The 27,204-nt window shown below is 37.2% G+C and overlaps 1 protein-coding gene across 1 annotated transcript in view; it reads right to left on the bottom strand.

The window, feature by feature from the left end:
- The window catches only part of LOC134797789 (uncharacterized), a 364,311-nt gene that overhangs the window by 63,521 nt on the left and 273,586 nt on the right, over positions 1-27,204 (bottom strand). Inside the window, exons 4-5 of the mRNA XM_063770158.1 lie at positions 7,260-7,468; positions 6,373-6,539 (exon numbers count right to left, since the gene is read on the bottom strand). Coding sequence (XP_063626228.1) covers positions 6,373-6,539; positions 7,260-7,468 — 376 coding nt within the window. The remainder of the gene's footprint in view (positions 1-6,372; positions 6,540-7,259; positions 7,469-27,204) is intronic.

Below are 27,204 nucleotides of genomic sequence, written 5' to 3'. Positions count from 1 at the left end.
TAAGGGCATTTATTTGTGTGATGAACACAGATATTTGTTCCTGAGTTATGAGTGTTTTCTACGTATATAAGCATGTATTTATCAATATACTATACGTATATATATCGTCGCCAAGTAGTACTACCTAGAGCTAGCTAGTACCCATATTACAAGCTTTGCTTGGTTTGGGGCTACGAGTAGGTCGATCTGTATAGAATTGTCCCCAAACATTTATTCATGTATTATTTATTTATTTAGGCTATAAAACTATTTTCACGGATATAAAATGAAAGCAAGATAATATTAGAATGCATTTCATACAATTTTGGTTAAAAGTAAAATATCTTGTTACTAGAATGGATGTCAGTGTTACAAATAATTCCATCAAAGAACAGTTACGAAAACTTGTCCTTTCAAGGAGTTCCATTTCCCATCCCATAATTATCCCATTAACAGGCTTTGGAATCTAATCAAATTTATATTTTTATTGTAAACGTATAAATTTGAGCAGAATGTGAGTGATTAAATATAATAAAAATAATAAATCATATTTTATTTTTAAATTGAGATTGACTACGTGACACTTTTTAATACTTAGATCCGGTCCGGCCGGATCCGGCCGGATTGAGGCCAAAATCCGGCCGGATCCGGCCGGATTGAAAATCAATCCGGTTTGCAATCCCTAGTAGCAATACGAGTCGAGTCTTTATGTTTTTATAGTCATTTATAAAAATTAATATTTCGATCTTATTTTATTTATCGTTAGTCTTCTAGCCTTGTACGAAGGGATTCCTTGTTCAAAGATTTTTTTTTGACATAAGGCATGTGTATATTATCTGAGCATATATATCTAGTACTTTAATAGCAGTTATTAAACACACTTGTGATAATTACACCCGTTTTAATGATGCAAGCGTCAAATAATAACTAAACACAAGTACACGTTTCAAAACACATTTACGACTAGCAATAAACCTGCGTGCGGCATCATTGCATTACGAACGTACCCTTCATAACTTTTATCAACTTTCGACTTTATTCCATACACAACAAGGTTGATTTTACAACATATTTGAATTAAGATACGATATTGTTTAAATCGGGTGGATTACGCGTATGTAAATGCACGTTGAATTTCTAAACGCTCCTTTATGGCCATTAATGCCATTATGGACCTTTTAATGATGTCGGCTGCATATTTATTACGCAAATTGTGTTATGATCTAGTTCATGATATGTTCATATCGATCGTACATGTATATTAGGTATATTTAGTTGGATACCAGTGACTCGCCCCGGCTTCGCATGGGTTAACAAATTATACACCTATTAAACCTTCCTCAAGAATCACTCTATTGACAGGTGAAAACCGCATGAAAATTCGTTCAGTAGTTTTAGAGTTTATCCGGATCAAACATACCAACACACAAACAGACAGACGCGGCGGGGGACTTTGTTTTATATGGTGTAGTGATTGATAGGATGCAAGGTGGAAAAATATTGAGCAGATTGAGATGTTGCGACTCGATATCCGCTATTTTAGTCAAAATCTAAAAAACGGAATCGACAAAAATAAATTACGATTATCGAACCTGCTCTGCTCTACTTTCTGTGTTTCCTACAGATTACTTTTTTTCTTAGCCCGTTGTAGTGTCCCACTGCGGGGGTATAGTGTCCCACTGCGTTATAGTGTCACACAACTCCCGTTGTGTTTTTTTTATATTTTAAATAAAAAAAATATTTTGATCCCATCAGCATCTCTATAAGCCAACAGCCCAGAGCCCGAGACCATTTATTTCATTCCGCATCTTAACTGCCGGTTTGACCCACTTTAACTTTGACGTTTGAATTAACACGATTACTGGGAACTCTTAAGTTTACGCCTAACGCCGTTTATGTTTTCTGCCTTTATTTGAGGAAAATGGTAATGAATTATAAGGGCCTTTATTTTTGTTTATTTCTTGGATAAATTAAGAATAAAATACACAATAAGCCTTGTCATTATACCAAAGGAAATTATGTACTGAAAGTATTTTTGAACAAGTTTTCTTTTATAGTACACTTGTATCTTAATGTACTATTATACAACCTTATTGTCAGGGTCTTAGAAACGTGTAATATGTTTTTGGAACGTCGGTTAAGTTGGTTTGTAAAGATTTTTGTGAACTCGACGTCGACAGTACCCATAAAAAAAACAACGGGTTGCACTCCGGGATTGCCGGGAGAAGTGAAAACTCAATGACATTGTAACAGTTTTTCGATCAGGTCACGTGTCCGTCTTACGAAGCGTCTTATGTCTTACGCTCTCGCGAGTTTAAAATTTTTTCCCCATCACAAAAAGTGCACAGCGCCGCTAAAGAAGTTTTCACTTCAAAAATATTTGCTATCGACTTTTTAAATTTAGGTATCTGTAGGTATGAAATTAATGACAACACTATAATGTAGGTATTTATGGCTAGAATCTAAGTGAGGAAAGAAAGTAAAAAGTTCGTGGCATGACTACAATTTAGTCGGACACACAAAACAAATAGCCCTATTGTCTGTTTGGCCCTATGGTTGACTGGTAGAGAATGCCATTTGGCATTAAATCCGCCATTTGTACATTTTTGTATACACTTTGTGCAATAAAGTTTAAATAAATAAATAATAAATAAATAGCTTCTGACCATTAAGTTAAGGGGCCCACTGATTAACAGTCCGCCGGACGGTATCGGCCTGTCAGTTAGAACAAAATTTTGACAGCTCCGAACAACTGGCCGATACCGTCCGGCGGACTGTTATTCAGTGGGCCCCTTAACTCGCACCTCTAATTACTCCTTCAGTGTTCGGATTTTAAACTTCCAACGACAATTGTCGCTTGAAATCTTTATTTCCTTTTCACTTACATAGAATATTCAACTTTATTAACCTCTGCACAGCGTCCATTTTCAATTTTTACAGCAAGACAAATACGAGGTTGAGAAGTTACTGGTCACGTTAGTTTCTTTGTTCGGTTCCATTCGTTCCTTCATTCGTTCTTTGTTCCATTCGTTCTCGGGACCGTAATTTCATCAGTTGTTTGCGGAAAGCGCGTGTCTATTGTTTTTGCTTATTCGGTTAGGGTTGTGTTACCTTTTGCTTTCTGTAGTTTCGCAGGTTGTGAAGAATTGCTAACTAGTTTTGTTATCGAGTTGATTTCAGTTGGGTAAGACTAAGAGGGGACATGTCAAAAAAGTTACCTATGCTACTTCTACGATTGATTCAGGGAGGTGGGCTAATGCAAAATTGATGTTTTATATTTAATTTTTACTCATATTACGGAAAAAAAAGTAATGACAAAATTACACTGTAATTTAAAACTATATTTGCAAGGGAAGATACTAATAATAAAAATTATGATAGTATTAAAGATGGCTCTATAGAAATAAATAATGAAGACATGTCTAATTTTGATTTATTTTCCTTTCCCTCCGAAATAGACGTCACTGCAAATTGCCTATGGACATGTTGTGCTTCAGACAGAAGTTAAAGTATTTTGAAATAAGTACTTACAAAGTAAAACAGGTAAATAAAAAATTACAGATACAAAAATGTTTCATAATGTCGGAGTCCTGCGGAAACAAACAGAAATAAAATAATACTTATATTGAAATAATTCAATTATAGGTTGGTAATGAAAAAAAAACAAAACAATTCAACAAGCACGAACTAAACGCAATCGCAACGAGTCATTTTTCTTTTTAACACAACTGTATCAAGGAGATTAAGTAAAGGCACACAGAAAGTGGGCAAACTAATTTACTGGCAGATCTGTTTGATTTATTTAAGGGCTTTCCCCTGATTGCCTTTGATACAAACCAAAGAGAATAGACTGTATAGAGACGGATTGCCAAAGCAAATTATGTAGCCATTGTAAATTTACTGCCATCTTTCTACAGAACATAAAACTGCCTATAGGCCAAAGGTATGGTGCAATCTTTTCGAGCGATGGCGCCCTAACCTTCAGCGTACTCTCGAGTAGATGGCGTTAATATTAATATTTAAGAAGTTAACACATATCAGTGAAAGAATAATGATTAAAGTCAAATGGCGTTCTAACAGTTTTAATCGTCTGTCGAAAGATGACACTAAATGTACTGTATTAGCTACATAATTTACCATAACAGTAACTCTCTATTTCAAATTCTCTTTGATACAAACAAACCGGGATGAGGATTGCAACTTGAGAAAAATAAGTAGTTAAGTTTTAATCTTTTGCGAAGACTTAAGTTTAACGGGTAAAGATTAAAGTTATTTTAAACAAACAATAGTTATTATATAATATAAGGTTTAGATGCATTCCAGCGGGATTGGCGGGATCTTGCTCAGCACAGGGAGGATTGGAAAGGGAGAGGGGAGGCCTTTGCCCAGCAGTGGGACACACACATAGGCTAATAAAAATAAAAATAGTTATTTTCACCACACCAGCTGGTAAAGGCTCTCTTTTAATTCAAAAACTATAAGAAAGTTGCATTTTATTCACATGTGAGGCAAAGTAGACAAATGCAAATTTTGAGTTGTTTTCTTATGTTTGCCGGTAGAATTGCCTTTCAATAATGAATCATCATTGATGATTTTGAATGATAAATATTTAATAACATTAATTTTGAATCGATTTGCTTTGATTTTGTTTGATATTTTGCAGTTAGTATTTTCCTTGTGTTGGTGTGGTGAAAAATGTTGTGTTTCACTCGCTGGCAATATTTGTTTAACCGTCGTGCCTTGAAAACCTCGCAACGCTCAAGATTCCTTTTTTCGAACCAGTCGCTATGCTCGTTTTGTTTTATAAGGGGGCAAAGTGTTGTTTAACCTCTCATGGTAATATTGATACCCGAACAAGCGAAAGATTCCAAAATTTAACCACGAGAGTAGCGAATTTACTCAATCAAACTAATTTTCATCTCAAAACGCTTCAATTCTTGGTTTACAAATCTTAGTGGGTATTCTCCCAGGATGTAGGTTGCACTTATTAATGTATAAACCTATGTCCTCTGTTTGTATTATCTGCCTATGTCTAGCTGGTTTTTCCCCAATAAAGGAAATAAATGAATAAATAATTTGTTCCGCGTATCGAGACTACCGCTTTATTTGCCCCAATACATCCTCTTCCCGCCAAAAAACGTGCGCATTCAGAAGTTTCAGAACAGACATTTGTCCGTGTGCGCGGCGTAAAATTGCAGGATGGTAAAAAGCGCGATTGTCTATGATCTGGCTTTGTGATACGGATGGATGGGATTTTAGAGGTTTTTTAGTCAATGCTGGTATATAGGAAACTTAATTAAAAATATTTTGAAAACCATAGATGAAATGATGACGTAATAAGATCGTTGACGTCTGTTGCGGTCTATAGAATATCTGGCTATCTATATAAATGTGACTTAGTTTACATTGATACCTGGATACCAAGATCTTTGTTTCATTTAGAGTTGTTTCTGGTTATATTTTTATTTAATGTAGTCGTATTCAACGAGCCAGTTCTTAGATGATAACCGTGGTAATGGGCTCTTGAAACCTGAGATAAAAGACCTAAATTATCTTAAGATAAAAGAAATAACGTTGCTGTGAGAAAGAAGATAGCATAATTTGAGTGTTTTTGCAGAACAAAACTTTTCATCGGGTTCAGTTAGAATTTTTCCCGAAAACTTTTACCCGAAAACGTCAATTCACAGGATTCTGGCAAAATATTAGTTTGGACTAAAGAAGGTAGGTATCCGGCCGAAAATATTTTAGAACCTACGTTAACAGTTTGAGTTTGAAGTCCCCCATCGCAAGATGTCAGGGGGGTCGGCTGCACGCCTGTGAGCGTCAGCCTACGCTCACAGGCGTGCAGCCGGGCTTGACCCGGCAACATGAGGAAACCGAATAATTTTAACAGCGTATTCCTGATCATATTTAGAGACAAAAATGTCCTATAGCCTTTTTTGAAATTTGCCTAGTTTCAGAGATAATATTATTTAAAAAAAAAACAAGTTTTAATTGTTACATAGTGTAAAAGGCCTTTTTGATGGTGATGTTGCTGCTATGGGACGTAGTCTAAATATCCTTATTGATAGATGTCAAAAAGTGACAAGTAACACTTTGCAAAAAGTAGGTTTTACGAAAAAAAATTTAAAAATCAATTTTAAGTGACAAGTTTACCAATATTTTTTTTTATGTACAAATACATCCAAAAAATTTAAAAACTAAAAAAAAAAAAAAAATTTTTTTGGCGAAATTGACCTAAACTCATATTACATTTTTTCCTTCTTTTGACCTCAGAAATGCGTGGTTAAAATTATTCGGTTTCCTCATGTTACACCGTGTATATTGGCTTCGATGATGACAGCTAATAATTATTTGCTGCTGACGAGGTTGCTTAAACTTTCTAGAACCTACCTTAACAGTTTGACGTCCCACAACGCCAGTACTTCAGGAGGCCGGTTGGCACAGAGCGCCAGCCTTGGTCCGCAGGCATGCAGTCGGCATGGACCCGGCTTCAAGGAATTGGGGGCTTGAATAATGACAGCCGCGAATTCCTTGCTGCTGCCGAGGTTGTGTTGCACCTGAGGGACATATTTTTAGAGTTTTTTTATTTTACTTTATTAGGTACACTAAACAGATATCTTACAATATTATGGGTAATACAGTTGAAAATTATGGCTAAAATCTAGCACGAGATCCAAAACAAGTGTACACAGCGTGTTTTAGAATTAAGCGGAAATAGAGTAATGAAAGTCGTCGCCATTTGATAGCTGTGTTTCAATATTTTTCTACTCGTTCTGAATTTACCGATTAAGAAAAGGATTTGGTATTAAAGATGGTGTTGAAATTTTGTCTAATTACAACAAAAATCACAGTTTGTAAGTTGCGGGTCATAAAATAAGGGTAGAAGTTGTCATAAGTAATACTAATAATTAAACAGAAATGAACACTATTTATGTAGAAATATAAAACTGTGACAAAAATATGAAACTCGCATGCTAGATCTCGCAACGTCTAAATGTGCCCAAAAGTCAGGACATTTTCAATTGTTCAGTGTGTTAGACGTACCTTAACTCTCCACTGTATGAGGATCTCCCTTGTATCAAACGCTAGCACAGGGACCACATCCTCGCACAGGATGGCCAGGGTGTTGGACTCCTTGTCCAAGGTGAAGCCAGCCTCGAAGCCGAGATACTGCTGCAGGGGCAGGGAGGCCTTGGTCTGCCCGTTCTTCTGGCGTTCCTTCAGGTCCTTGTAGAGTTTTGCGTAATATTCCCTATTGTTCAGTGTGTTAGACGTACCTTAACTCTCCACTGTATGAGGATCTCCCTCGTATCAAACGCTAGCACAGGAACCACATCCTCGCACAGGATGGCCAGGGTGTTGGACTCCTTGTCCAAGGTGAAGCCAGCCTCGAAGCCGAGGTACTGCTGCAGGGACAGGGAGGCCTTGGTCTGCCCGTTCTTCTGGCGTTCCTTCAGGTCCTTGTAGAGCTGGAGGTGCACGCAGTCTGAAAAGAACGAGGTTTTGTTAGAAATGAAATAATAAATGTCATATACTGTGAAAAAGTGACCAAGGCCTCTAGTGCCCCAGGCTGGAATCGAACCAGCGTCCTCTGCTATCGCGGCAGGTGCCTGTGCCATTCGGCCACCAGGCCACAGCGGCATAAGTCGATTTTTTTCCAAGTATATGCACTTCTTACTAAAGGCTTATGGCGCCTCCTGGCCATCTCTAAGGTAGAACACCATGGTTCGACCTTCTAACTGGATCATCTCAGGTGAGGTTATGTTAGGTTTCTTTAAATACTAGTTGACGAAAAAAGTACATAGCTCTTATATTGTGTATTGTTATAGTGGATCTTATGATAATTATTATTCATACTATCCATTGTTATATTTACATCCTAGAACCTAAATGGTCGGGCGCCGTGCGGTTTAAGAGGAATTCCCTCCCGCGGATGCTCCGGCTGTGGAATGAGCTTCCTGCCGAAGTTTTCTCGAGATACTATAGTATGGCATCAAAAAAGAAGTGTGCAGGTTTTTAAAGGGTCCAGGCGTCCATAGGTTATGGTGGTTGCCTACCATCAGGCGGGCCGTATGCTTGTTTGCCAGCCTTTGATCTTTTCAAGTCAGTCACAATATTTATTGTTAATTTGCAACAAAAAATGGACAACAGACTTAAAACTCACTGATAACCCCCAATACATTATCTCCCATCGAAATTGCCAAAAGAAAATCTTATCAAAGAAAATTTTGTACCAAACTAATGAGACCTTTTACCTGTCCCTTTGTTCCGATTCCCTTTGCAACTAATGAGCTATTATAGCCTATAATAATACTTAATAGAAGACAATTTCGGGAACGGCCATCGTAAAAATTGTAAGGAAAATGGGGAACATTAAAGGATACATCAATGTCGGAAAACCCGAAACTTTATTGCCTTAAATAAAACAATACTCTTATTGTTGTTGATTTTGACCATAACGACTGAAATACGTTGTCAGACTTTCATATAATCAGTGCCTAAATGCAATATTTCACTGATTAAAAAAAATTTGAGGACTTTGGCAACTCTGTGACTGATTTAATTAAATACAGCTTTTTGGCTCTAATTTCTGACACAATCGAAAGGATTTTGATCCTGTTGGTCCATTTTATTCCTAAATCTTGAGAAGATAAGACATATACATATAACAATTTGATGGGACATAAGAAATATTTTAAGTACAAGAAATTTGTTTTTCATATCACCTATTCGGAAAAGGGCTTTTTCTTCTCTGATAGGATGGATAAAAATGGCACTTTTCTGTTATAGGACACTATTCTTATTTTAATTGCAATTTTTTTTAGCTTAAATAGTACATATTATGAAACATAATAGTTTCCTCATAGGAGATGTGAAAAGCAGTAGGTAAGTGTCACAGGGTAGCAAAATTATTTCCACCTTTAATCCCTATTCTAGAATCCCTCACTTCTCTCGGGGTTCTATTGTATAATCGTTTGCATTCCTTGTAATAAAGAAATTATGTACCAGTTAGTAATTGATTAGCGTTCTTAAAATTTGTCGGTAATTTACAGCAAGTAGAAGTTACATCTTTTAACTATTAATCTGTTACAGACTTATCGATAGGTAACAGATTTATCGAAGTTTCATTTTCTCAAACACTCGTTTATGTCACAAATACTTCTATGTCTGTTCATTTTGCTCCCCTGTGACACAATCTATTATTACACCTTTTTATCTTTTTTGAACTGGCAACAACGCAGTTACATAATAAAGAGTAAATCGTCTCCAAAACTTTTATACGCAATAAACCACAAACGAAATTCAGCTTAATATTCAAAGCATTAAATTCAAATTTCGAATCTCGTTACTGCACAAAGCATTATTTACCACTAACCTCGCGAGGTATGCCAAAAATCAAACAAGAAATTTTAAACTCTTTCACCAAGGCACATAGTTCAAAATCGTCTATGCATTACAAACAGAACGTGACAGATTTCCACTACATCAATATCAAGTGTTCCATTTTCAAAATTAATTCGGGAACCGTTTTCTAATTGGCGGGACGTGACTCGCCTGTTCGAACCTAATCGGTGATATTTGAATTTCGAATCCAATTTGTGTTTAGAACCCTTCTCTGAATAGCTCTTGCTAGCTCATATCTGTTTACGATTTCGCCGTTTAAAACAGGACTTTATCTCGTAGGATTAAAGTACAATTTAACAAGGAAAAAGTTAAGGATGAAGAGAGAACGTGTAAGTAGTGTTTTATGCTTTGTGATTGTTCCTACATAGGCTGCGTTCTAATAATTAAATTGAATTTACATGTTTTATAAAGGATATGTGTTTGCGCTAGCAATTTACGAAATGGATGTGTTTTGTTTCGTTAATGTAATATTAATCAACATTTTGATGCTCTAGGGCATAAAGGGGCCTTATTTTCTTTGTTACAGATATTAATAAGAGGGTAAGATATTGCCTAAGGCAATAGGGGAAATATGTACAACTTAAACCAAAGGAAATTTCCCCATAATCTGTGTAATAAATGTAATATCTAAGTGTTCTATTATCAAAAGTAGGGGAAGCCAGGCAAAATTGGACAGATGGGAGAGTTTAACCGTCTTTGAATTGTATAATTACTAATTAGGCACACTTATAAAACGATGATACAGATTTTATCTGTAAAGATAAAATTGAAAATTGTTTTTAATACAAATAAACTGTAAAATATCTGGGAGACCGAGCTTTGCTCGGAAAACATAAAAACACAAAAATGCGCGTTTTCCCAGAGATAAGACCTAGCTAGATCGATTTATCGCCCCCGAAAACCCCCATATAGCAAATTTCATCGAAATCGTGAGAGCCGTTTCCGAGATCCCCGAAATATATATATATAAATATATATATTATGCATATTATTGTATATGTATATATATATATATATATAAATAAATAAACAAGAATTGCTCGTTTAAAGGTATTAGATTAAATACACTTGAAAATGTTTAAAAAATAACTTGGTCACGTAGCAACAGAATTCAAAATAATTGTCATTATAAATTCAATCATAAAATAACATTAACAAGGAAGAAAATGAAACGTCTTAAACACCATCGTATTAAGATTGGTTATTTAAAACAAAGGGTTCAAAGCCGTAGGGGTCCGTACCTGAGAAGGGTTCCGTAACCGTACCTTATCGGGGTCCGTTGCGTGGCAACCTTTGATGGTAGGTATTCTTTGATATTTGCGATACGATTCCACCTTCAATGTGAAATTGTTTGAAGTGGTTATCGATTATATTGGTCTTTAACATTATGAGTAGGGCTAATTTAGACGATGCGATTTTCATTACATTGCGGTCTTTGATCGGTCGGTTGAATTGGACGTAAGTGACGTAACCAACAGTCCGCAATGCAACTAAAATCGGGTTATCCGCAGATGTTCTAGAACGCAAAATGACCCCCACTAGTGTGTTGTTTTGCCTAAATCGCAATTAGTCTACATCGCAAACGGTCTAGAACGCAAAATGCCCACTTTTTATATCACCACATTTTACATAGGTAGGTTAGGTGTTACGTTTCAAACGTAGCAGGGGAAATTCTTTTTTTAGTTTGGTACTCACAACGACACCTAGCGGCAGTGTGGTTGAACAGACTGCACAGGATTGTCTTCAGCGCCATCTATCCGCACAAGATGGCACTTGATCACTTAGTCGCAAGCTGTTACTCTAGGAAACTTTATGGTTCTTATTTAGTATTAAAGATTTTCTTTAATGATTGAAAGATTTAGGTTTAATTCTTCTAAAATATTAATACTCAATATCGTTAGTCTTTTAATATGATAATTTTCAAATATTGTTTGGGACATCGTTTGCAATGCCTGGCAAAATTCCTTGGCTGTGAAGCGCGGATGTAGATTAAAAAAGATAACAAGAGAGGAAATTGATTGTCGAGCGCGATCAAGTCACTGAGATTTCCGCTCCGGTCGCTTTGTACGGGAGCCATCCCTGTAAAATATGGGAACACACCTCGACTTCTTGTAGCAAGCAAACAGAACTCAACATGGCGTCCCATATTAAGTCCCTGTAAGGGCAAATTAGGATTATTTTTTTATAAATGTCGGCAGTGTAGCATCGGCAGCTTCAATTGAAATCCGGCTTTAATGCCGGTCTCTACCCTGGGTTTTTTTCTTCGGGCACGTGTCGGCGCTGGGCGTTGCTGTGGATCTTGGGCTGGAGCTTCGTGCTGTTCATCGCGACGTTGGCGAAGCGGGCAGGCAGCCACCTGGACACGTGGCTGACGGTATCACCGCGTGTCACCGCGACTCTTGGCTGTTCCCCTGCGCGCCTCTGGAGCAGTGCGTGGCCACGGCTTCACCGTCTTCTGCTATGGACACGTGACTCAGGTGTGGTCAGATCTAATTTGTTATTGGCTCTTTCGAGCTCGTGATTACTGTTGCGCATCGCGACGTTGGCGTGGTAGATAGGCGGCCACTTGGACACGTGGCTGACGGTTTCGGCACGTGTCACCGCGGCTTTTGGCTCCAACCTATGCGCCTCTGGCGTAACACGTGGACACAGCCAGACTGGCTTTTACTATAGACACGTGATTTAGGTGTGCTGGTATCAATAGACTTTAATTAGCTTCACGCAATAGTGGCCTCTTATTAGACTTCAAGTGCTCAGTGCATAATTAGTGTATAGACTTAATAAACTTTAACTGAGACTGCCTAGCCAGTCCGATAGCATAGTGTTCTTAGTATACTTAATTAGCATAAGGTTATTTTCTGTACTGCTTTACTGTACTACTACTGTTTTCCTTGTGTGAAGCTTTGGAAATTATATTTAATTGTGTCGAGCTTGAACAATAGTTTTCTTTTTTTTCATCTTAGCTTTACCTATTTTGTACGCTCTATAGCGTGCTGGCGCCCAATATTACTGCTTACTCTTTCTCTCTAAAATTAATTTAGTTGGCAAATAGATTTTTAGGAATAACACAGACGTGTAGTGTGACAATAGAGCGTCAGACCCACGAACCCTGAGTACCACCAATAGTCCATGGCTTAATAAGACCAAAACGCTTGTTACATTTGACACCCAACTAAGGGGCGACGCTTTATTTTTTCAAATATTGTTGTCACAGTCTGTGGATTCCGAAGAAATCTCTCTTTGCTATTTTTTGAGCTCGGCAATGCACTGTGCACACCACTAATTTTATCTTTAAGACGCCACTGTTTGCTCTGCTTGCTTGCCTACAAATTATTTAATACTTTGACCTTTTGACCTTTTACTATGTTACTTCTTTTACCTTAAAAGTTGTAATATTACTTTTCACTAAAAACAAGAAACTGTATTTTCTGAAACTTTGTATATGAAATTCTCTAAATATTGACTACTCTGTACTGCTCTGTACCTTATTTTTTAATGATTTAATAATAATATTACTCTGTATGTAAAATAGGCTTACATATGTATGCTTACTGTTGCTCAAAAATGCACTCATTTTTTATGTAAAAAGAGACCACTATTAAGTAAAACTTACAAACATTATTTTTTTCAAAATGCACCAAGCGACAACGCTAATAATTAATCTGCTTCTTTTTTCTCAAATTTGTTGGTCGCTGGTCAAATTTCAGGTCTGCAGATATTGCTGGTGGTTTTTTACCTCTCAACGTTGTCTCGCAGCCATCTCTGGTTCTCTCGGCACAGGTCATCTCTTCTGGAAGGTCAAAGTTAGTTCGCTCTGTCTCCCTTTAACTAAGCTATATTTATGTATCTATTGCTTTATAGGCCTGGTAATTTAGGGCTAAAGCGTTCTATTTTTATTTCTACTACTCACTAAAAGTGAAGCTACTTTCCATGTTCTAACATAAGAACTCTGTACTAAGCCATCTGCTGGTACATACTTAGTTTGCAAATACATACTTTAATATATTTTTAATTAAGGAAACTTAGTTCTTAAAGTAACTTTCATTACCACCCCAATTACTCCTAACTTGTACTTACTTACTATATTTAGGTATAAGAAGCTATATTTTTTTTCCTCTTACTTAGAGGTTATGTTTATGATGAGAAAATGTTACTCATCTCTCTGTTCTAAAAATGAACATACTGTACCTGGTCATACTGACGGTACCTATTCCTAGCTGTTAGATATTATTATCTTACTTTACTTTATAGTGTAAGCATATTTTTCTTATTGCAAGCATGCAGATTTAGATTTTTCTACAGGCGATTTATATCTTAGTTATAGATGTCACTACTATAGGTAATATCTTAAGAAACTTATCTTTTGATTTATGCAATGTTCAACAAAGGAATGTTGCACAGGTATTTCTCTCTGTTCTAAAATGAACGCTGTACTATTGCCTCTCTGCAAAGTACAAATACCTACTTCTCGTGTAAATGTTATTTACTTTAAATATTTTAGGTTAGGGTCACGGACACTGGATAACTTTGCTATCTAAATGTTCCATGAACATGGTTGTGAAATAAAACGACAAAGCAAGTTATTTAGTTACTTTATGAACACTATATATTATTTAAATAGTTTGGCACGGAGCCCACTGTTTAGAAAATATCTTGGACTGGACTTTTAGTTTACATAACCTAATAAAGTGTCTTTGTTATGTTGGATTTTCACCATAACCCAATAAAGTGTCTTTGTTATGCTGGATTTCGCTTTCATTTCTTCTATGGCTGGTTTCAGGCAATGAGGATACTGCTGGCTTGTGACTTGCTTGCTTGCGGCTTGCTTGCTTGCTTGCTCGCTGTTGCTTATTGACATCGAGGTTTCGATGTCAATAAGTTCTTCTTGGATGTGACTTCGTCTTTTGATGCTTAACGCGTCAGCTGGTTTTCTGCATTTAAGGTTGGTCTAGTGCATCTAATAAAGTGATGAAATAGTGCTTTGTGAAGTGAAGATTGTGGTTACAAGTGCAGTGATGTATAATTCCATGTTCCCTTGAGCATTGGATGAAGTTTCAATCCCATCTGGAGCGAAATTTTTCATTGTGCACTTGTATATAACCTCCATTTTCGATTCCTTTGGCGCTTACGACCTTTTGGAATGGGAAGCCTATACGTCAAACTATATGCGTTCCGTTTCACGTAAAGATTTAATTGGATCTGTGTTCAAGGATTAGTTCTTGTGTTTCGTATTATGAAAATAATTTCATGGTGTGTTCTTACACATATTGATACTGGAAAAGGGGAGACTGGGGCAATTTAGTGCCCATCTCTTTTAAAACTCTAACTTTTGTAATGACTTTAAACTTTTATTAGAAATTGAAGTTCTCTGAGTAAGTACGTTCTGCTTGTTGTGCACTGTTTCTCTCTCTCTCTCTCTCTCTATAAGCAGTGTATGGGAAATTGCTTCCACTTCTGTTGGAACAAATTCTTAAGGACATATACTTACGTAACTTTATATTTTGATAAAATCGTTTACTCTGAATGCTTCTCTTTGTATCTCTGAAAGGGGACGGTAGTCTTCGGTGTGTTTCTGCACATTTGGTACAATAGGGGAGAAAGGGGAAAAATGTATCACCGGTTTTGACACTTAGAATATTTTGTAGTTTCTTTTAATTAGGAATGCATTTGACTGCTAAGTCGCGGTCTACTTAATTTCATGCATTGGATTCTCGCTTGCGGTCCGTGCATGGGGAGTTCGTGTTCTTCTGCTGCACGCCTCCATGGAGTCGATAAGGTTGAAATTTTGTTTTCTTCCTGTCCGTACGCCACGTTGTGGTGTTTCTGCAGTCTACTCTTAGCTTTTAGTGGTTGTGGAGTAGATAAAGCTCGGACGTGCACCCCGCTTAGAACTATTCTTCGCTCGCTGCACCGCCGAGATTTACTCTCCCAATCTCTCACTAGTCGATAGTTTTCTTGCATGTTAGTTATAAACATAGTTTAACTTGATAGTTAGGGTTGTGTATACCTCATGGCATAGTCAATATAGTTAATAAGATGTTAAAAAAAAATGTTTAACTTACATTAACATTTTTTTTTATCTAAGTTGGGTGGTAATGTTACGTTTCAAACGTAGCAGGGGAAATTCTTTTTTTAGTTTGGTACTCACAACGACACCTAGCGGCATTGTGGTTGAACAGACTGCACAGGATTGTCTTCAGCGCCATCTATCCGCACAAGATGGCACTTGATCACTTAGTCGCAAGCTGTTACTCTAGGAAACTTTATGGTTCTTATTTAGTATTAAAGATTTTCTTTAATGATTGAAAGATTTAGGTTTAATTCTTCTAAAATATTAATACTCAATATCGTTAGTCTTTTAATATGATAATTTTCAAATATTGTTTGGGACATCGTTTGCAATGCCTGGCAAAATTCCTTGGCTGTGAAGCGCGGATGTAGATTAAAAAAAATAACAAGAGAGGAAATTGATTGTCGAGCGCGATCAAGTCACTGAGATTTCCGCAGCCATGTGAGAAAGTTGGTGCAGATCTTCTCTGGTCGCTTTGTACGGGAGCCATCCCTGTAAAATATGGGAACACACCTCGACTTCTTGTAGCAAGCAAACAGAACTCAACATGGCGTCCCATATTAAGTCCCTGTAAGGGCAAATTAGGATTATTTTTTTATAAATGTCGGCAGTGTAGCATCGGCAGCTTCAATTGAAATCCGGCTTTAATGCCGGTCTCTACCCTGGGTTTTTTTCTTCGGGCACGTGTCGGCGCTGGGCGTTGCTGTGGATCTTGGGCTGGAGCTTCGTGCTGTTCATCGCGACGTTGGCGAAGCGGGCAGGCAGCCACCTGGACACGTGGCTGACGGTATCACCGCGTGTCACCGCGACTCTTGGCTGTTCCCCTGCGCGCCTCTGGAGCAGTGCGTGGCCACGGCTTCACCGTCTTCTGCTATGGACACGTGACTCAGGTGTGGTCAGATCTAATTTGTTATTGGCTCTTTCGAGCTCGTGATTACTGTTGCGCATCGCGACGTTGGCGTGGTAGATAGGCGGCCACTTGGACACGTGGCTGACGGTTTCGGCACGTGTCACCGCGGCTTTTGGCTCCAACCTATGCGCCTCTGGCGTAACACGTGGACACAGCCAGACTGGCTTTTACTATAGACACGTGATTTAGGTGTGCTGGTATCAATAGACTTTAATTAGCTTCACGCAATAGTGGCCTCTTATTAGACTTCAAGTGCTCAGTGCATAATTAGTGTATAGACTTAATAAACTTTAACTGAGACTGCCTAGCCAGTCCGATAGCATAGTGTTCTTAGTATACTTAATTAGCATAAGGTTATTTTCTGTACTGCTTTACTGTACTACTACTGTTTTCCTTGTGTGAAGCTTTGGAAATTATATTTAATTGTGTCGAGCTTGAACAATAGTTTTCTTTTTTTTCATCTTAGCTTTACCTATTTTGTACGCTCTATAGCGTGCTGGCGCCCAATATTACTGCTTACTCTTTCTCTCTAAAATTAATTTAGTTGGCAAATAGATTTTTAGGAATAACACAGACGTGTAGTGTGACAATAGAGCGTCAGACCCACGAACCCTGAGTACCACCAATAGTCCATGGCTTAATAAGACCAAAACGCTTGTTACATAGGTTCATTAGGTATCTTTCATATTTCATATTTCATTTATTGCATAGTCATGAACATAAATTACATAATAAGATGTTACAGTTAAGTTGGCCAATTCATGACACCCTGTTAGGGCACACAACATTTAACTTACTAGCTAATACCTATTAAACATTTCATTATAATATATTTACCGTATAATTAGCGTGTATAAGAAAAACAAAAGTCTAATAATAGTAACATTGTAAAAGTCAACAAAAGATAAATTAAATAACATTCCATACATTAAGTTTTTAGCAATAGTCAAAGTAATATAAAAACATTTCATGCAATAATTTAAAATTCAATGTCACAATAAATAATAATAAAATAAGAATTATAAATTATCATTAAAAAAGTCACTAACACAATAATAACATTTATCTAGTAATAATTTTTTTAATTTATTTTTAAAGATCGCATTTTGTGGTTCTTGCTTAATCGAGTCAGGAATTTTATTAGTTATTTGGATACATTTGTAATGTGGACCATTTTTACACATTTGTAAGTTCGTTTTGGGTAACTGCAATTTGTTCCTGTACTGTGCTCTAGTTGTTTGCTTATCCTGTTTTGGTTCAAATAAATAAGGGTTTTCGCGAACAAAAAGAGCAGCTTGCAATATATAGATGCAGGGCAGTGTTAAAAGTTTGTAACGAACAAATGGCCGAAGGCCAAACAGCACAGAATAGGAGCCCCGCGGAAGCGGGGCTCCGTCGACATCGCTATAAAGTTGAGATAAAACGGAAAAAATCATGTGGGCATTTTGCCTTCTAGACCGTTTGCGATGTAGACTAGTTGCGATTTAGGCAAAACAACACACTAGTCATTTTGCGTTGTAGACCATCTGCGGATAAACCCTAAAATCGCACGCGAGTTCGCGCGCCGTCTAAATCAGCCCTAAACCTGTGACCATTTGAGGAGTTATTAGAAAGTTAGTAATATTATAAATTTGAGAAGCCTTGTCAAGTGCTAAATAATTTACTGTGATTTGGAGACGTATCACTTTTTTGCTAGATTTTTTCTCGGAAGAAACAGTTTTCCCGAGTTTTAACGGGCTCAAAGAAAACATGCGCTCAAAGTGACAAAAAAAAATCTTATACCTTTAAACGACCAATTCTTGTATTATATACAATATCATATTTATATTCATATATTTCGGGGATCTCGGAAACGGCTCTAACAATTTCGATGAATTGCTATATGGGGGTTTTCGGGTGCAAATAATCGATCTAGGTCTTATCTCTGGGAAAATGCGCATTATTCAGTTTCTACATGTTTTCCGAGCAAAGCTGGTCTCCCGGTTTAGTGTACGATTTTACTTTTTGACATCTGTCATTAGTGATTTAAACTTTCACAATTTTTAAACATTATTAAATTACACAACGCGACTTAAAGCGTATTAAAGCGGGGACAACGCCGTCCTCGAAACGTCGGAGGTACTTAAATGTTAAAACTTTAATACGCGATTAAGTCCCGTTGTGCAATTTAATAATCTGTCAATAGTACCTACCTATTGTGTGATATCGCAATAAAGGGGCCCACTGATTAACAGTCCGCCGGACGGTATCGGCCTGTCAGTTAGAACAAAATTTTGACAGTTCCGAACAACTGACAGGCTGGTACCGTCCGGCGGACTGTTAATCAGTGGGCCCCTTAAGATCGTAATAGGTACCTATATACATACCTATATGGATATATTATGTTATTACGTGCACATTACGCTGTTATTTGGGTCATTGCTAACACATGCTAATGTGTTATGTCATTATGTTTATGCTAAAATTGACATAGGTTAGTGGTTTGCAAGGTTATTCTTACTATCACATTTTGTACAGTCAGCATGAAGATAAAATATTAAAAAAAAACAAAGATAAAAGATTTTTATTCGTGACGATCACAAAACATGTACGAACATGTACAGACAACAACAGCAAGGAAAGAAGAAATCAATAAGTGGGCATCACGAAGTGGACCCAAATGAAATAGATAAAGACAGCCAATGTGGTCGAATTTGTGTCTTAAACTTAAACTGTCTTAATTCGAATTTGTCTTAGGACCTGCAACATTTCTATCTTCACTACTTAGATGGTAGGCAGTCTCCAACAATGCGTTTGACCAAAAAATGTCTGCCCCGCATAGCTAAACTGTTAATAGAAGAGCCGACCGCAAATTTTCTAACCGACTTGATACCACGATGAAATGCACAATGGTTTCCCATAAAAGTGATGCTAAGTCCGAATTCGATAGTCTGCCACGGCGGAACTTGCCGAAAGTACGAAAAAGAAGGCCACTTCCGGTGCGAAAAAAGGGGGCTGATTTAACCCATCTGATACCGAAATAATAGTTATGGCAGCAGTTGGAATTGGTTTCATGGTGGTATCAGATGGGTTAGTGTAGGGTAACCGATGGTGATCTTGCTCACATAATCTCGTCTGCCAAGGTGTTTCGGCAGGAAAAGCCTTGGTAGACTTATATATTCCTGACATGAGGGTTCATACCTACCGACTGGAATTGGTTTCATGGTGGTATCAGATGGGTTAAATTAGGGGTCCCGGTGGCCACCTTTGAGAGCGTCTGCCAAGCACTTCCGGCAAAAAAAATTCTGGCAGACTTCGCTTTTGTGTGTCTACATGTAAATTTCTAACTGCTGCCATAACTATTATATCGGTATCAGATGGGTTAAATCAGCCCCCTTTTTTCGCACCGGAAGTGGCCTTCTTTTTCGTACTTTCCGCAAGTTCCGCCGTGGCAGACTATCGAATTTGGACTTAGCATCACTTTTATGGGAAACCATTGTGCATTTCATCGTGGTATCATGTCGATTAGAAATTTTGCGGCCGGCTCTTCTATTATGTGGAATTAACTGTCGTTACTTTCTATACATCTTGCTCGCTTTTTTACTACTGTGTTTTTAATGATATAGGAGGCAAACGAAGAGACTATACATCTCGGTCGCACTAATATGCGAGTACGAGCGACATGCATAGAAAGTAAGTTACGCACACGCTAGCGAATGTCAGTGTCAAACTGGTGGTAACCGTACAGAAGAACAATTAGATATTAAATATAAATAATAAATATTATTAGGACAATTTTACACAGATCGACCTACTCGTAGTCCCACCGTAAGCTCAATAAGGCTTGTGGTGTGGGTACTAGACGACGATATATATAATATATATATTATAAATACTTATATACATAGACTCAGGAACAAATATTTGTGATGAACACACAAATAAATGCCCTTACCAGGATTTGAACCCGGGACTTCCTGCTTCGTAGGCAGGGTCACTACCGATTAGGCTAGGAGGCCGTTTTATTTACTGTTTTCATGGCAATTGACAATATAAAATACCTATGCAAACGTATTACACAAATAAAAGCCTTTAAAAAGGACAAAACAAGAACTGAAGTACACTCGGCGACAAATTGATCGCAGTCGCTTAGTTACCTGGTTCTTTTGAAGGCACCTTTATTACTTATTCAGGCGTCTAACGATCCCTTGGGTCGCGGCGGCGGGGGCCTTTTAGAAGGACCACGGATGGGATAGTACTTTGTAGAGGCACGCTGCGTTTTGGTTTGATGTGACGTCAAAATATTAGTCAGATTTCTCGAAGACGATTGGACCGCCTTATACTAAAATGAATTCTGTTTATAGGTGAATAGAATTCATTTTTAGTTTAGGGTGGCCAGTTACTAACAGTGGCCAGTTACTGGAGAATTACCCTATTTGGAGTTAATTGTAAACGCACGCAATAACCCCCCGTGTGTTTCCACACAAACATTTACCCAGGGATGGAGTTGCAATGTCAGCGAGGGATTCTTACAAATTGTCATACCGTCGAGTTTTATAGCGAGTAAAATACTGTCCTACATACATACATGTAGCGTTATCTCTACATATTATAAAACAAAGTCGCTCCGTCTGTCTGTACGTTTTAATCTTTTTTACTACTGTGTTTTTAGGGTTCCGTACCCAAAGGGTAAAACGGGACCCTATTACTAAGACTTCGCTGTCCGTCCGTCCGTCCGTCCGTCCGTCTGTCACCAGGCTGTATCTCACGAACCGTGATAGCTAGACAGTTGAAATTTTCACAGATGATGTATTTCTGTTGCCGCTATAACAACAAATACTAAAAACAGAATAAAATAAAGATTTAAATGGGGCTCCCATACAACAAACGTGATTTTTGACCAAAGTTAAGCAACGTCGGGAGTGGTCAGTATTTGGATGGGTGACCGTTTTTTTTTTGCTTTTTTTTGTTTTTTTTTTTTTTTTGCATTATGGTACGGAACCCTTCGTGCGCGAGTCCGACTCGCACTTGCCCGGTTTTTATTAATGATATAGGAGGCAAACGAAGAAACTCTACATCGCGGTCGCACTAATATGCGAGTACAAGCGAGATGCACAGAAAGTAAGTTACGCACACGCTAGCGTATGTGTCAGTGTCAAAATGGTGGGAGTACCACCATTGTTCTATATATAGAGACACTATTTGTTAAGCTACTAGATATTGGTATACTTTTGGCGCATTGTCTAATACGTTACTTTTGATGCTACATATGGTAACGCGCAGTATCATAAAGTAGATTATGCTGTAATATATATGTCGGCGGCAGATCTCCCGTCTCCCGCAACTCGCCCGTTTACCGAGCGCTGAACACGCTCAATAAGCTCGGTGCTGTGCAACACTCCTGCGATTTGTTTGCGGACGGCTGGACGGTTATTGAGAAAGATTGTTTGAAAATATGCGAGTTACTAACCAAATGATTTAAATGTTTAAATTCGATCTATTGTATGACATGATCTGTATGTAATCGTTTTGTTTTATTTTTATTATTATTAGTATTATTTATAATTGAACTTAGGTATAAGAAATGTAATGACTTAGGCTAGTCCTGTAAAATTGCATTTTGCGTTAATAAATTGAAATTGAAATTGAAATCTTAAAATCGGGCATATCGAGATATTCCTAGGCATATCATGAAACGCCGTCATTTCATGATTTGACTAAGATTAACCCAGGCATATCACGATCTGCCTTATAAAAGCCGTAACATACTATCTAGTTATAACAACCTCGTATCATGCATTATAAGCGCGGCTACAATAGGTACTCCTGCTTAAGTCAAAATTGCCAAATGACTAAGATAATCTCGTATCCCACAATCACCCTATGATTAGGCTTACTTCCTCTTCTCAATACACTGTCAATAGCCAGATATAACAACCTCGTATCATGCATTATAAGCGCGGCTACAATAGGGCTATATAAATAGTGTTTAGTTTTTAAGTTTATAAAATATATATGTATGTTATTCTGTAAGGTATTTGTAATATGGGCCTTATTGTTGGCTGACTTAAATTTTAAATAAATAAATAGGTACTCCTGCTTAGGGGCTGTCCATAAATTACGTCATCGATTTTTGACGATTTTGGACCCCCCCCCCCCCTATAATCATCCAAAAATCATGCTTCAAATGACCCCATTTCCTCCTACTTCATGCTACCGTCATCCGATGTCCAGACCCCCCCCCCCTAATTTGAAATGACGTAATTTATGAATAGCCCCTTAAGTCAAAATTGCCAAATGACTAAGATAATCTCGTATCCCACAATCACCCTATGATTAATTGATTAGGTTTACTTCCTCTTCTCAATACACTGTCAATAGCCAGAATTGTCAAACTAAGTGTACAGCAATTTGGTCATTATGCCGTAACGTCAGATAACCAGCGCTGATGCTCTTTCTGACCTTTTCATGGCACTTTCTCTGCTCTGAGCTTAAGTTGTGTGGAAATTATAGTTTATTCCAAAGCAGTACAATGTCTTTGTAAAATGGAAGGTCTTGGATGTTAGAAGATTGAGTATTTACAGCTAGCCTACTTATAAAATAATTCGAACTTAAATAAATAAATGCATGCTTTCTTTTCTACTAACAATAGTATATAAGTCACGACTGTAAGCATTTACCTTCATATTAAGTAAGAGTTGAGTGCGGCGGCGCGCCAAAAACTGGTTACTTCAGTTTGCCGCAGTTATTGTACATATTATGTAACGTTGTAGTTGTTTTTATATGAATAAATGAATTAATCATATTAATACTTTTTAAAGTTGCGAAACATTTTTGAGTTCATTTAAGGTCAATGTATAAAAGACCAGTATATAAAATTTTTGGTTGGGAAGACTGTCACAGGGCAAGATCACTCGTTTATGTAAACGTACTTCGCTCAGACACAATCAGAAAGGAAGAGCTTCGCTCCTTCTGGTCTGCCAACCTTCTAACTGGAGTATCTGTACAAACATAAGATTTAGAAGCGACGAAAGAGCTTCTGGATACGCGGTCTTCCCCACCAGGAATTTATACCAGGGTTTTCCAAATGTGTGACCCGAGAGCCACGAGTGCCACGACCAGGCCTCCGGTTTGTATTCGCGAGCTGAATGGTTTCTCCTTAAATTATCACCATTCCGGTTCCGGTTCCGGCCCGTAGGCCGTAGTTAAGAGATCCTTGATTTATACGAATCCATTTTCAATATTTTTTTTCTAAATGGTTAGTTTGTGAGTGACCTTCAACAATTCAGCTTAAAAAAACGGTAATAAATTATAGGTACATCGAAATAAACTCGGGAGACCAATGCAGATGACATACTTTTCTACGTGGTCTCTGACCGTATTTATGCTATTCCTTACAACTAATATACTTACTTATATTTTTATTCTATCTTGTGGAGTCAAAGTCAACATACTGCTTATTTACTTATACCGTGTATTAACCGCTGAGAGGATAACAAAGTTATGCAAGATTAGAGCAGAGGGGAATTTGTTCCAAACAACTTATGCTCATTCGAGACAAGCCCGCCGCCATGTGAGCTCGCAAACTTTACAAAACTGGGCTGGGGCAAAGATTGTTTCATCAATAACTTGTTTTAAACTAATTGGTGTAATGTTGTTATTAAACTAATTTTATATTTAAGTCACGTATTTATCTCGCGCAACATTTTTTGCATGTATTTGTGTGTTTATCACAATTATTAGTTAGTGAGTTTTGAATGTCTAGTATCTACAACACAAGCTTTATTGATCTTACTACCGTAAGGTCGGGGTACTTTAGCCCTTACGAGGTTACTTTGTCCACCCATGAAAACCCATTTAATGAAATAATAAATTCTTAAAAATGCCACTAAACGCTTACACAAAAACAGATTAATATTTTTTAAGAATTTATCAATTCAATAAAATAGGTTTTCATGGGTGAACAAAGTAACCTTAGGGAGCTAAATTACCCCGACCTTACGGTGTGGGAATAGGTCGATCTGTGTAAAATTGTCCTATAATATTTATTAATTAATTTATCGTAATATAAAATTGCTCTTATTTGCAACAAACATGGCATAAAAACAATATGCTCATCTACGAAAGCTAGTTTTATTCCATTTTCAATAATATATAAAGCAAAGGCTTATAAACATCGTCATGAATAGGTTTTCCTACGTATGACAGTCTATTTGTATTAGATATACGCCTTTTCAAATTCAATAGTAACAGGTCCCGTCAACCTTTTGCCAGTATTGCAAATTAAGCCTTATCAGTATTCACTTTAGGTTCACATTCCTTGTAAGCTTCATTTGGTATTCCACAGGGTACTATGTTGGGCCTCGAGAGTTATTTGATTTGCATTCAGCTGACGCGTTTGCTACATAAAGAGTTGTGTTCGCTCTGACACATCAATACCAGAAACTAATATGCGAGATGGGGTTGTATATATGTAGATATATATAAGAGTAATAACTTTTGACACACATGTAGGTAATAGGCTAAGCGAATCAAATCTTGGGTGTACCTATGTAACAAAGACTGTTGAAACGTCATAATAACGTTGAATTCAGTTATGAGTAAGGTAAATAAATATTATTTAGTTACTGTTCAGAAAAAAAATATGATCTATCGAGCACACAATAAAGTGATTTCATTAAGATTAATTGCTATTCATGGTATAATAATATACTCCGCCTGGTACTCTATTCCGAGATTCGCGTATGACCTAACTGACACGGGCCTACGTCATCATGCTGTTTACAGGTTCTCAAACTTTAAAATGTGGGAGAATTTTAACCAACGGTGAAAATTATTTTAACGGCATTAATTTTAAGTTATTTATGTAGAAACATAGTAAAATAAAACAAATCTAATGTATTAAATTAAACTTTATTTATCTATACAAGACAAACGTTTAAAAAACTAATTCACAGTTACACATTAATTACCAAGCTTACGACGTGAAAAGTTTGGAAAACACTGCGACTGCTGACACTGAGCGAGAAGGAAATAACAATTAACACGCGTTCGACAAGGATGACGGTCAGGGCATGAAGTTATCTAGATCCGAATTGTCAAATGTGACAGCGCTATCCTGTGTTGCCAGTAATGTAAACAGAATTACCCGAACGTCTGAAATTTCTTTCGTGAATCGGAAGATATTGCTAACGAATAATTAATAAAATCGGGCAAGTGCGAGTCGGACTCGCGCACGAAGGGTTCCGTACCATATTAAAAAAAAAAAAACAAAAAAATAAATAAAAAAAAAAACGGTCACCCATCCAAGTACTGACCACTCCCGACGTTGCTTAACTTTGGTCAAAAATCACGTTTGTTGTATGGGAGCCCCATTTAAATCTTTATTTTATTCTGTTTTTAGTATTTGTTGTTATAGCGGCAACAGAAATACATCATCTGTGAAAATTTCAACTGTCTAGCTATCACGGTTCGTGAGATACAGCCTGGTGACAGACGGACGGACGGACGGACGGACGGACAGCGAAGTCTTAGTAATAGGGTCCCGTTTTACCCTTTGGGTACGGAACCTTAAAAATGACGTGTTATTGTAAAATTTAAGATAAAATACATTATAAATGAAAATTATAAAATTATAAAGAAATATTTTAACTTATTAACCATAGCTATAATGTACCCATGTAACATGTTATGTTGAAATAAAGTGGCAATGTTATTGTGACGTAGGCCCGTGTCACTCTGGGAATGGAAGACCATGTTTTATTAGACCATGCTGCTATTACAATATCAACTAATGTACGTTCGTTCGTACGTAACGTACAAACAGTAAACTTTGCTGCTTGGTTCGATAGGCTCATATGGAACTGTTTAAGGCAATAAACGTTAATGCAATTTCAATTGTTTTAAACGATTTTTTTTCTCGGGAGTAATATTCATAGCTTCAATTAGGAATAACCTATTTATTAGTAAATTATTAGTGTTTATTTAACATAAGTACCTAATTATTTTGTAAGTATATGCATGAACGGAAGACGATCAACCTCAACTCAACCTACAGAATAAGAAGAAAATAAACATGGAAGACAATGTAGCATAAAAACAAAGTAATTTTGAAACGGCTCTAACGATTTCGATGAAATTTGCTATATGGAGGTTGTAGGGGGCGAAAAATCGATCTAGCTAGGTCTTATCTCTGGGAAAACGCGCATTAATGAGTTTTTATAGGTTTTCCGAGCAAAGCTCAGTCTCCCAGATATTATCTATCTATATCACAGCTTTAACAATACTGCACAACCTTTATCTCTCCACTCGATTTAACAATCCAAAAGGGGGACATTCATTTCTCAATTCGATATCTAGTTCAGCAAAGACTCCCCCGTGAAATACCGACGTTGTTTCGTTATTGAAAAATAACTTTGTTATTGACGCCAAATACGGAAAGAAATGGAATTTAGCCCTTTCGAACGAAGTTATTCGAAGATGGGTCTTTTAGAACGAAGTTATGTAGAAATAGGTCAAAGGATTGTCTTTGTTTTTCGCTTGCGAAGTGTTTTCAACATTTTGTTGTTTTGTTAAATCGTTGACGGTGCATGATTTTACCGAAAAATAATGCATAACGGTTAGCTAAAGCGGTAATAAGATTTGATTTCACAAGGGCTCTTTTTTAATTTTTTTGAAAAGTAGTTTTAGAAAATATAATAGAGTGAAATGAATATCGCGCACCCGAGCTGCATACATCGCCATTGTTAGCAGGTCGGTACTACTTACAGGGCTAGCTTGTATTATTTGAAATGTTTGGTGTTTGTGTTGATGTATAAAAGTCTGTGACAACCCTACTGTGTTCTTGTGCGGTGTCGGC

This window comes from Cydia splendana, chromosome 15, assembly GCF_910591565.1.
Source record: "Cydia splendana chromosome 15, ilCydSple1.2, whole genome shotgun sequence".
NCBI classification, from domain to species: domain Eukaryota; kingdom Metazoa; phylum Arthropoda; class Insecta; order Lepidoptera; family Tortricidae; genus Cydia; species Cydia splendana.
This window is presented reverse-complemented; position numbering and strand designations above follow the sequence as displayed.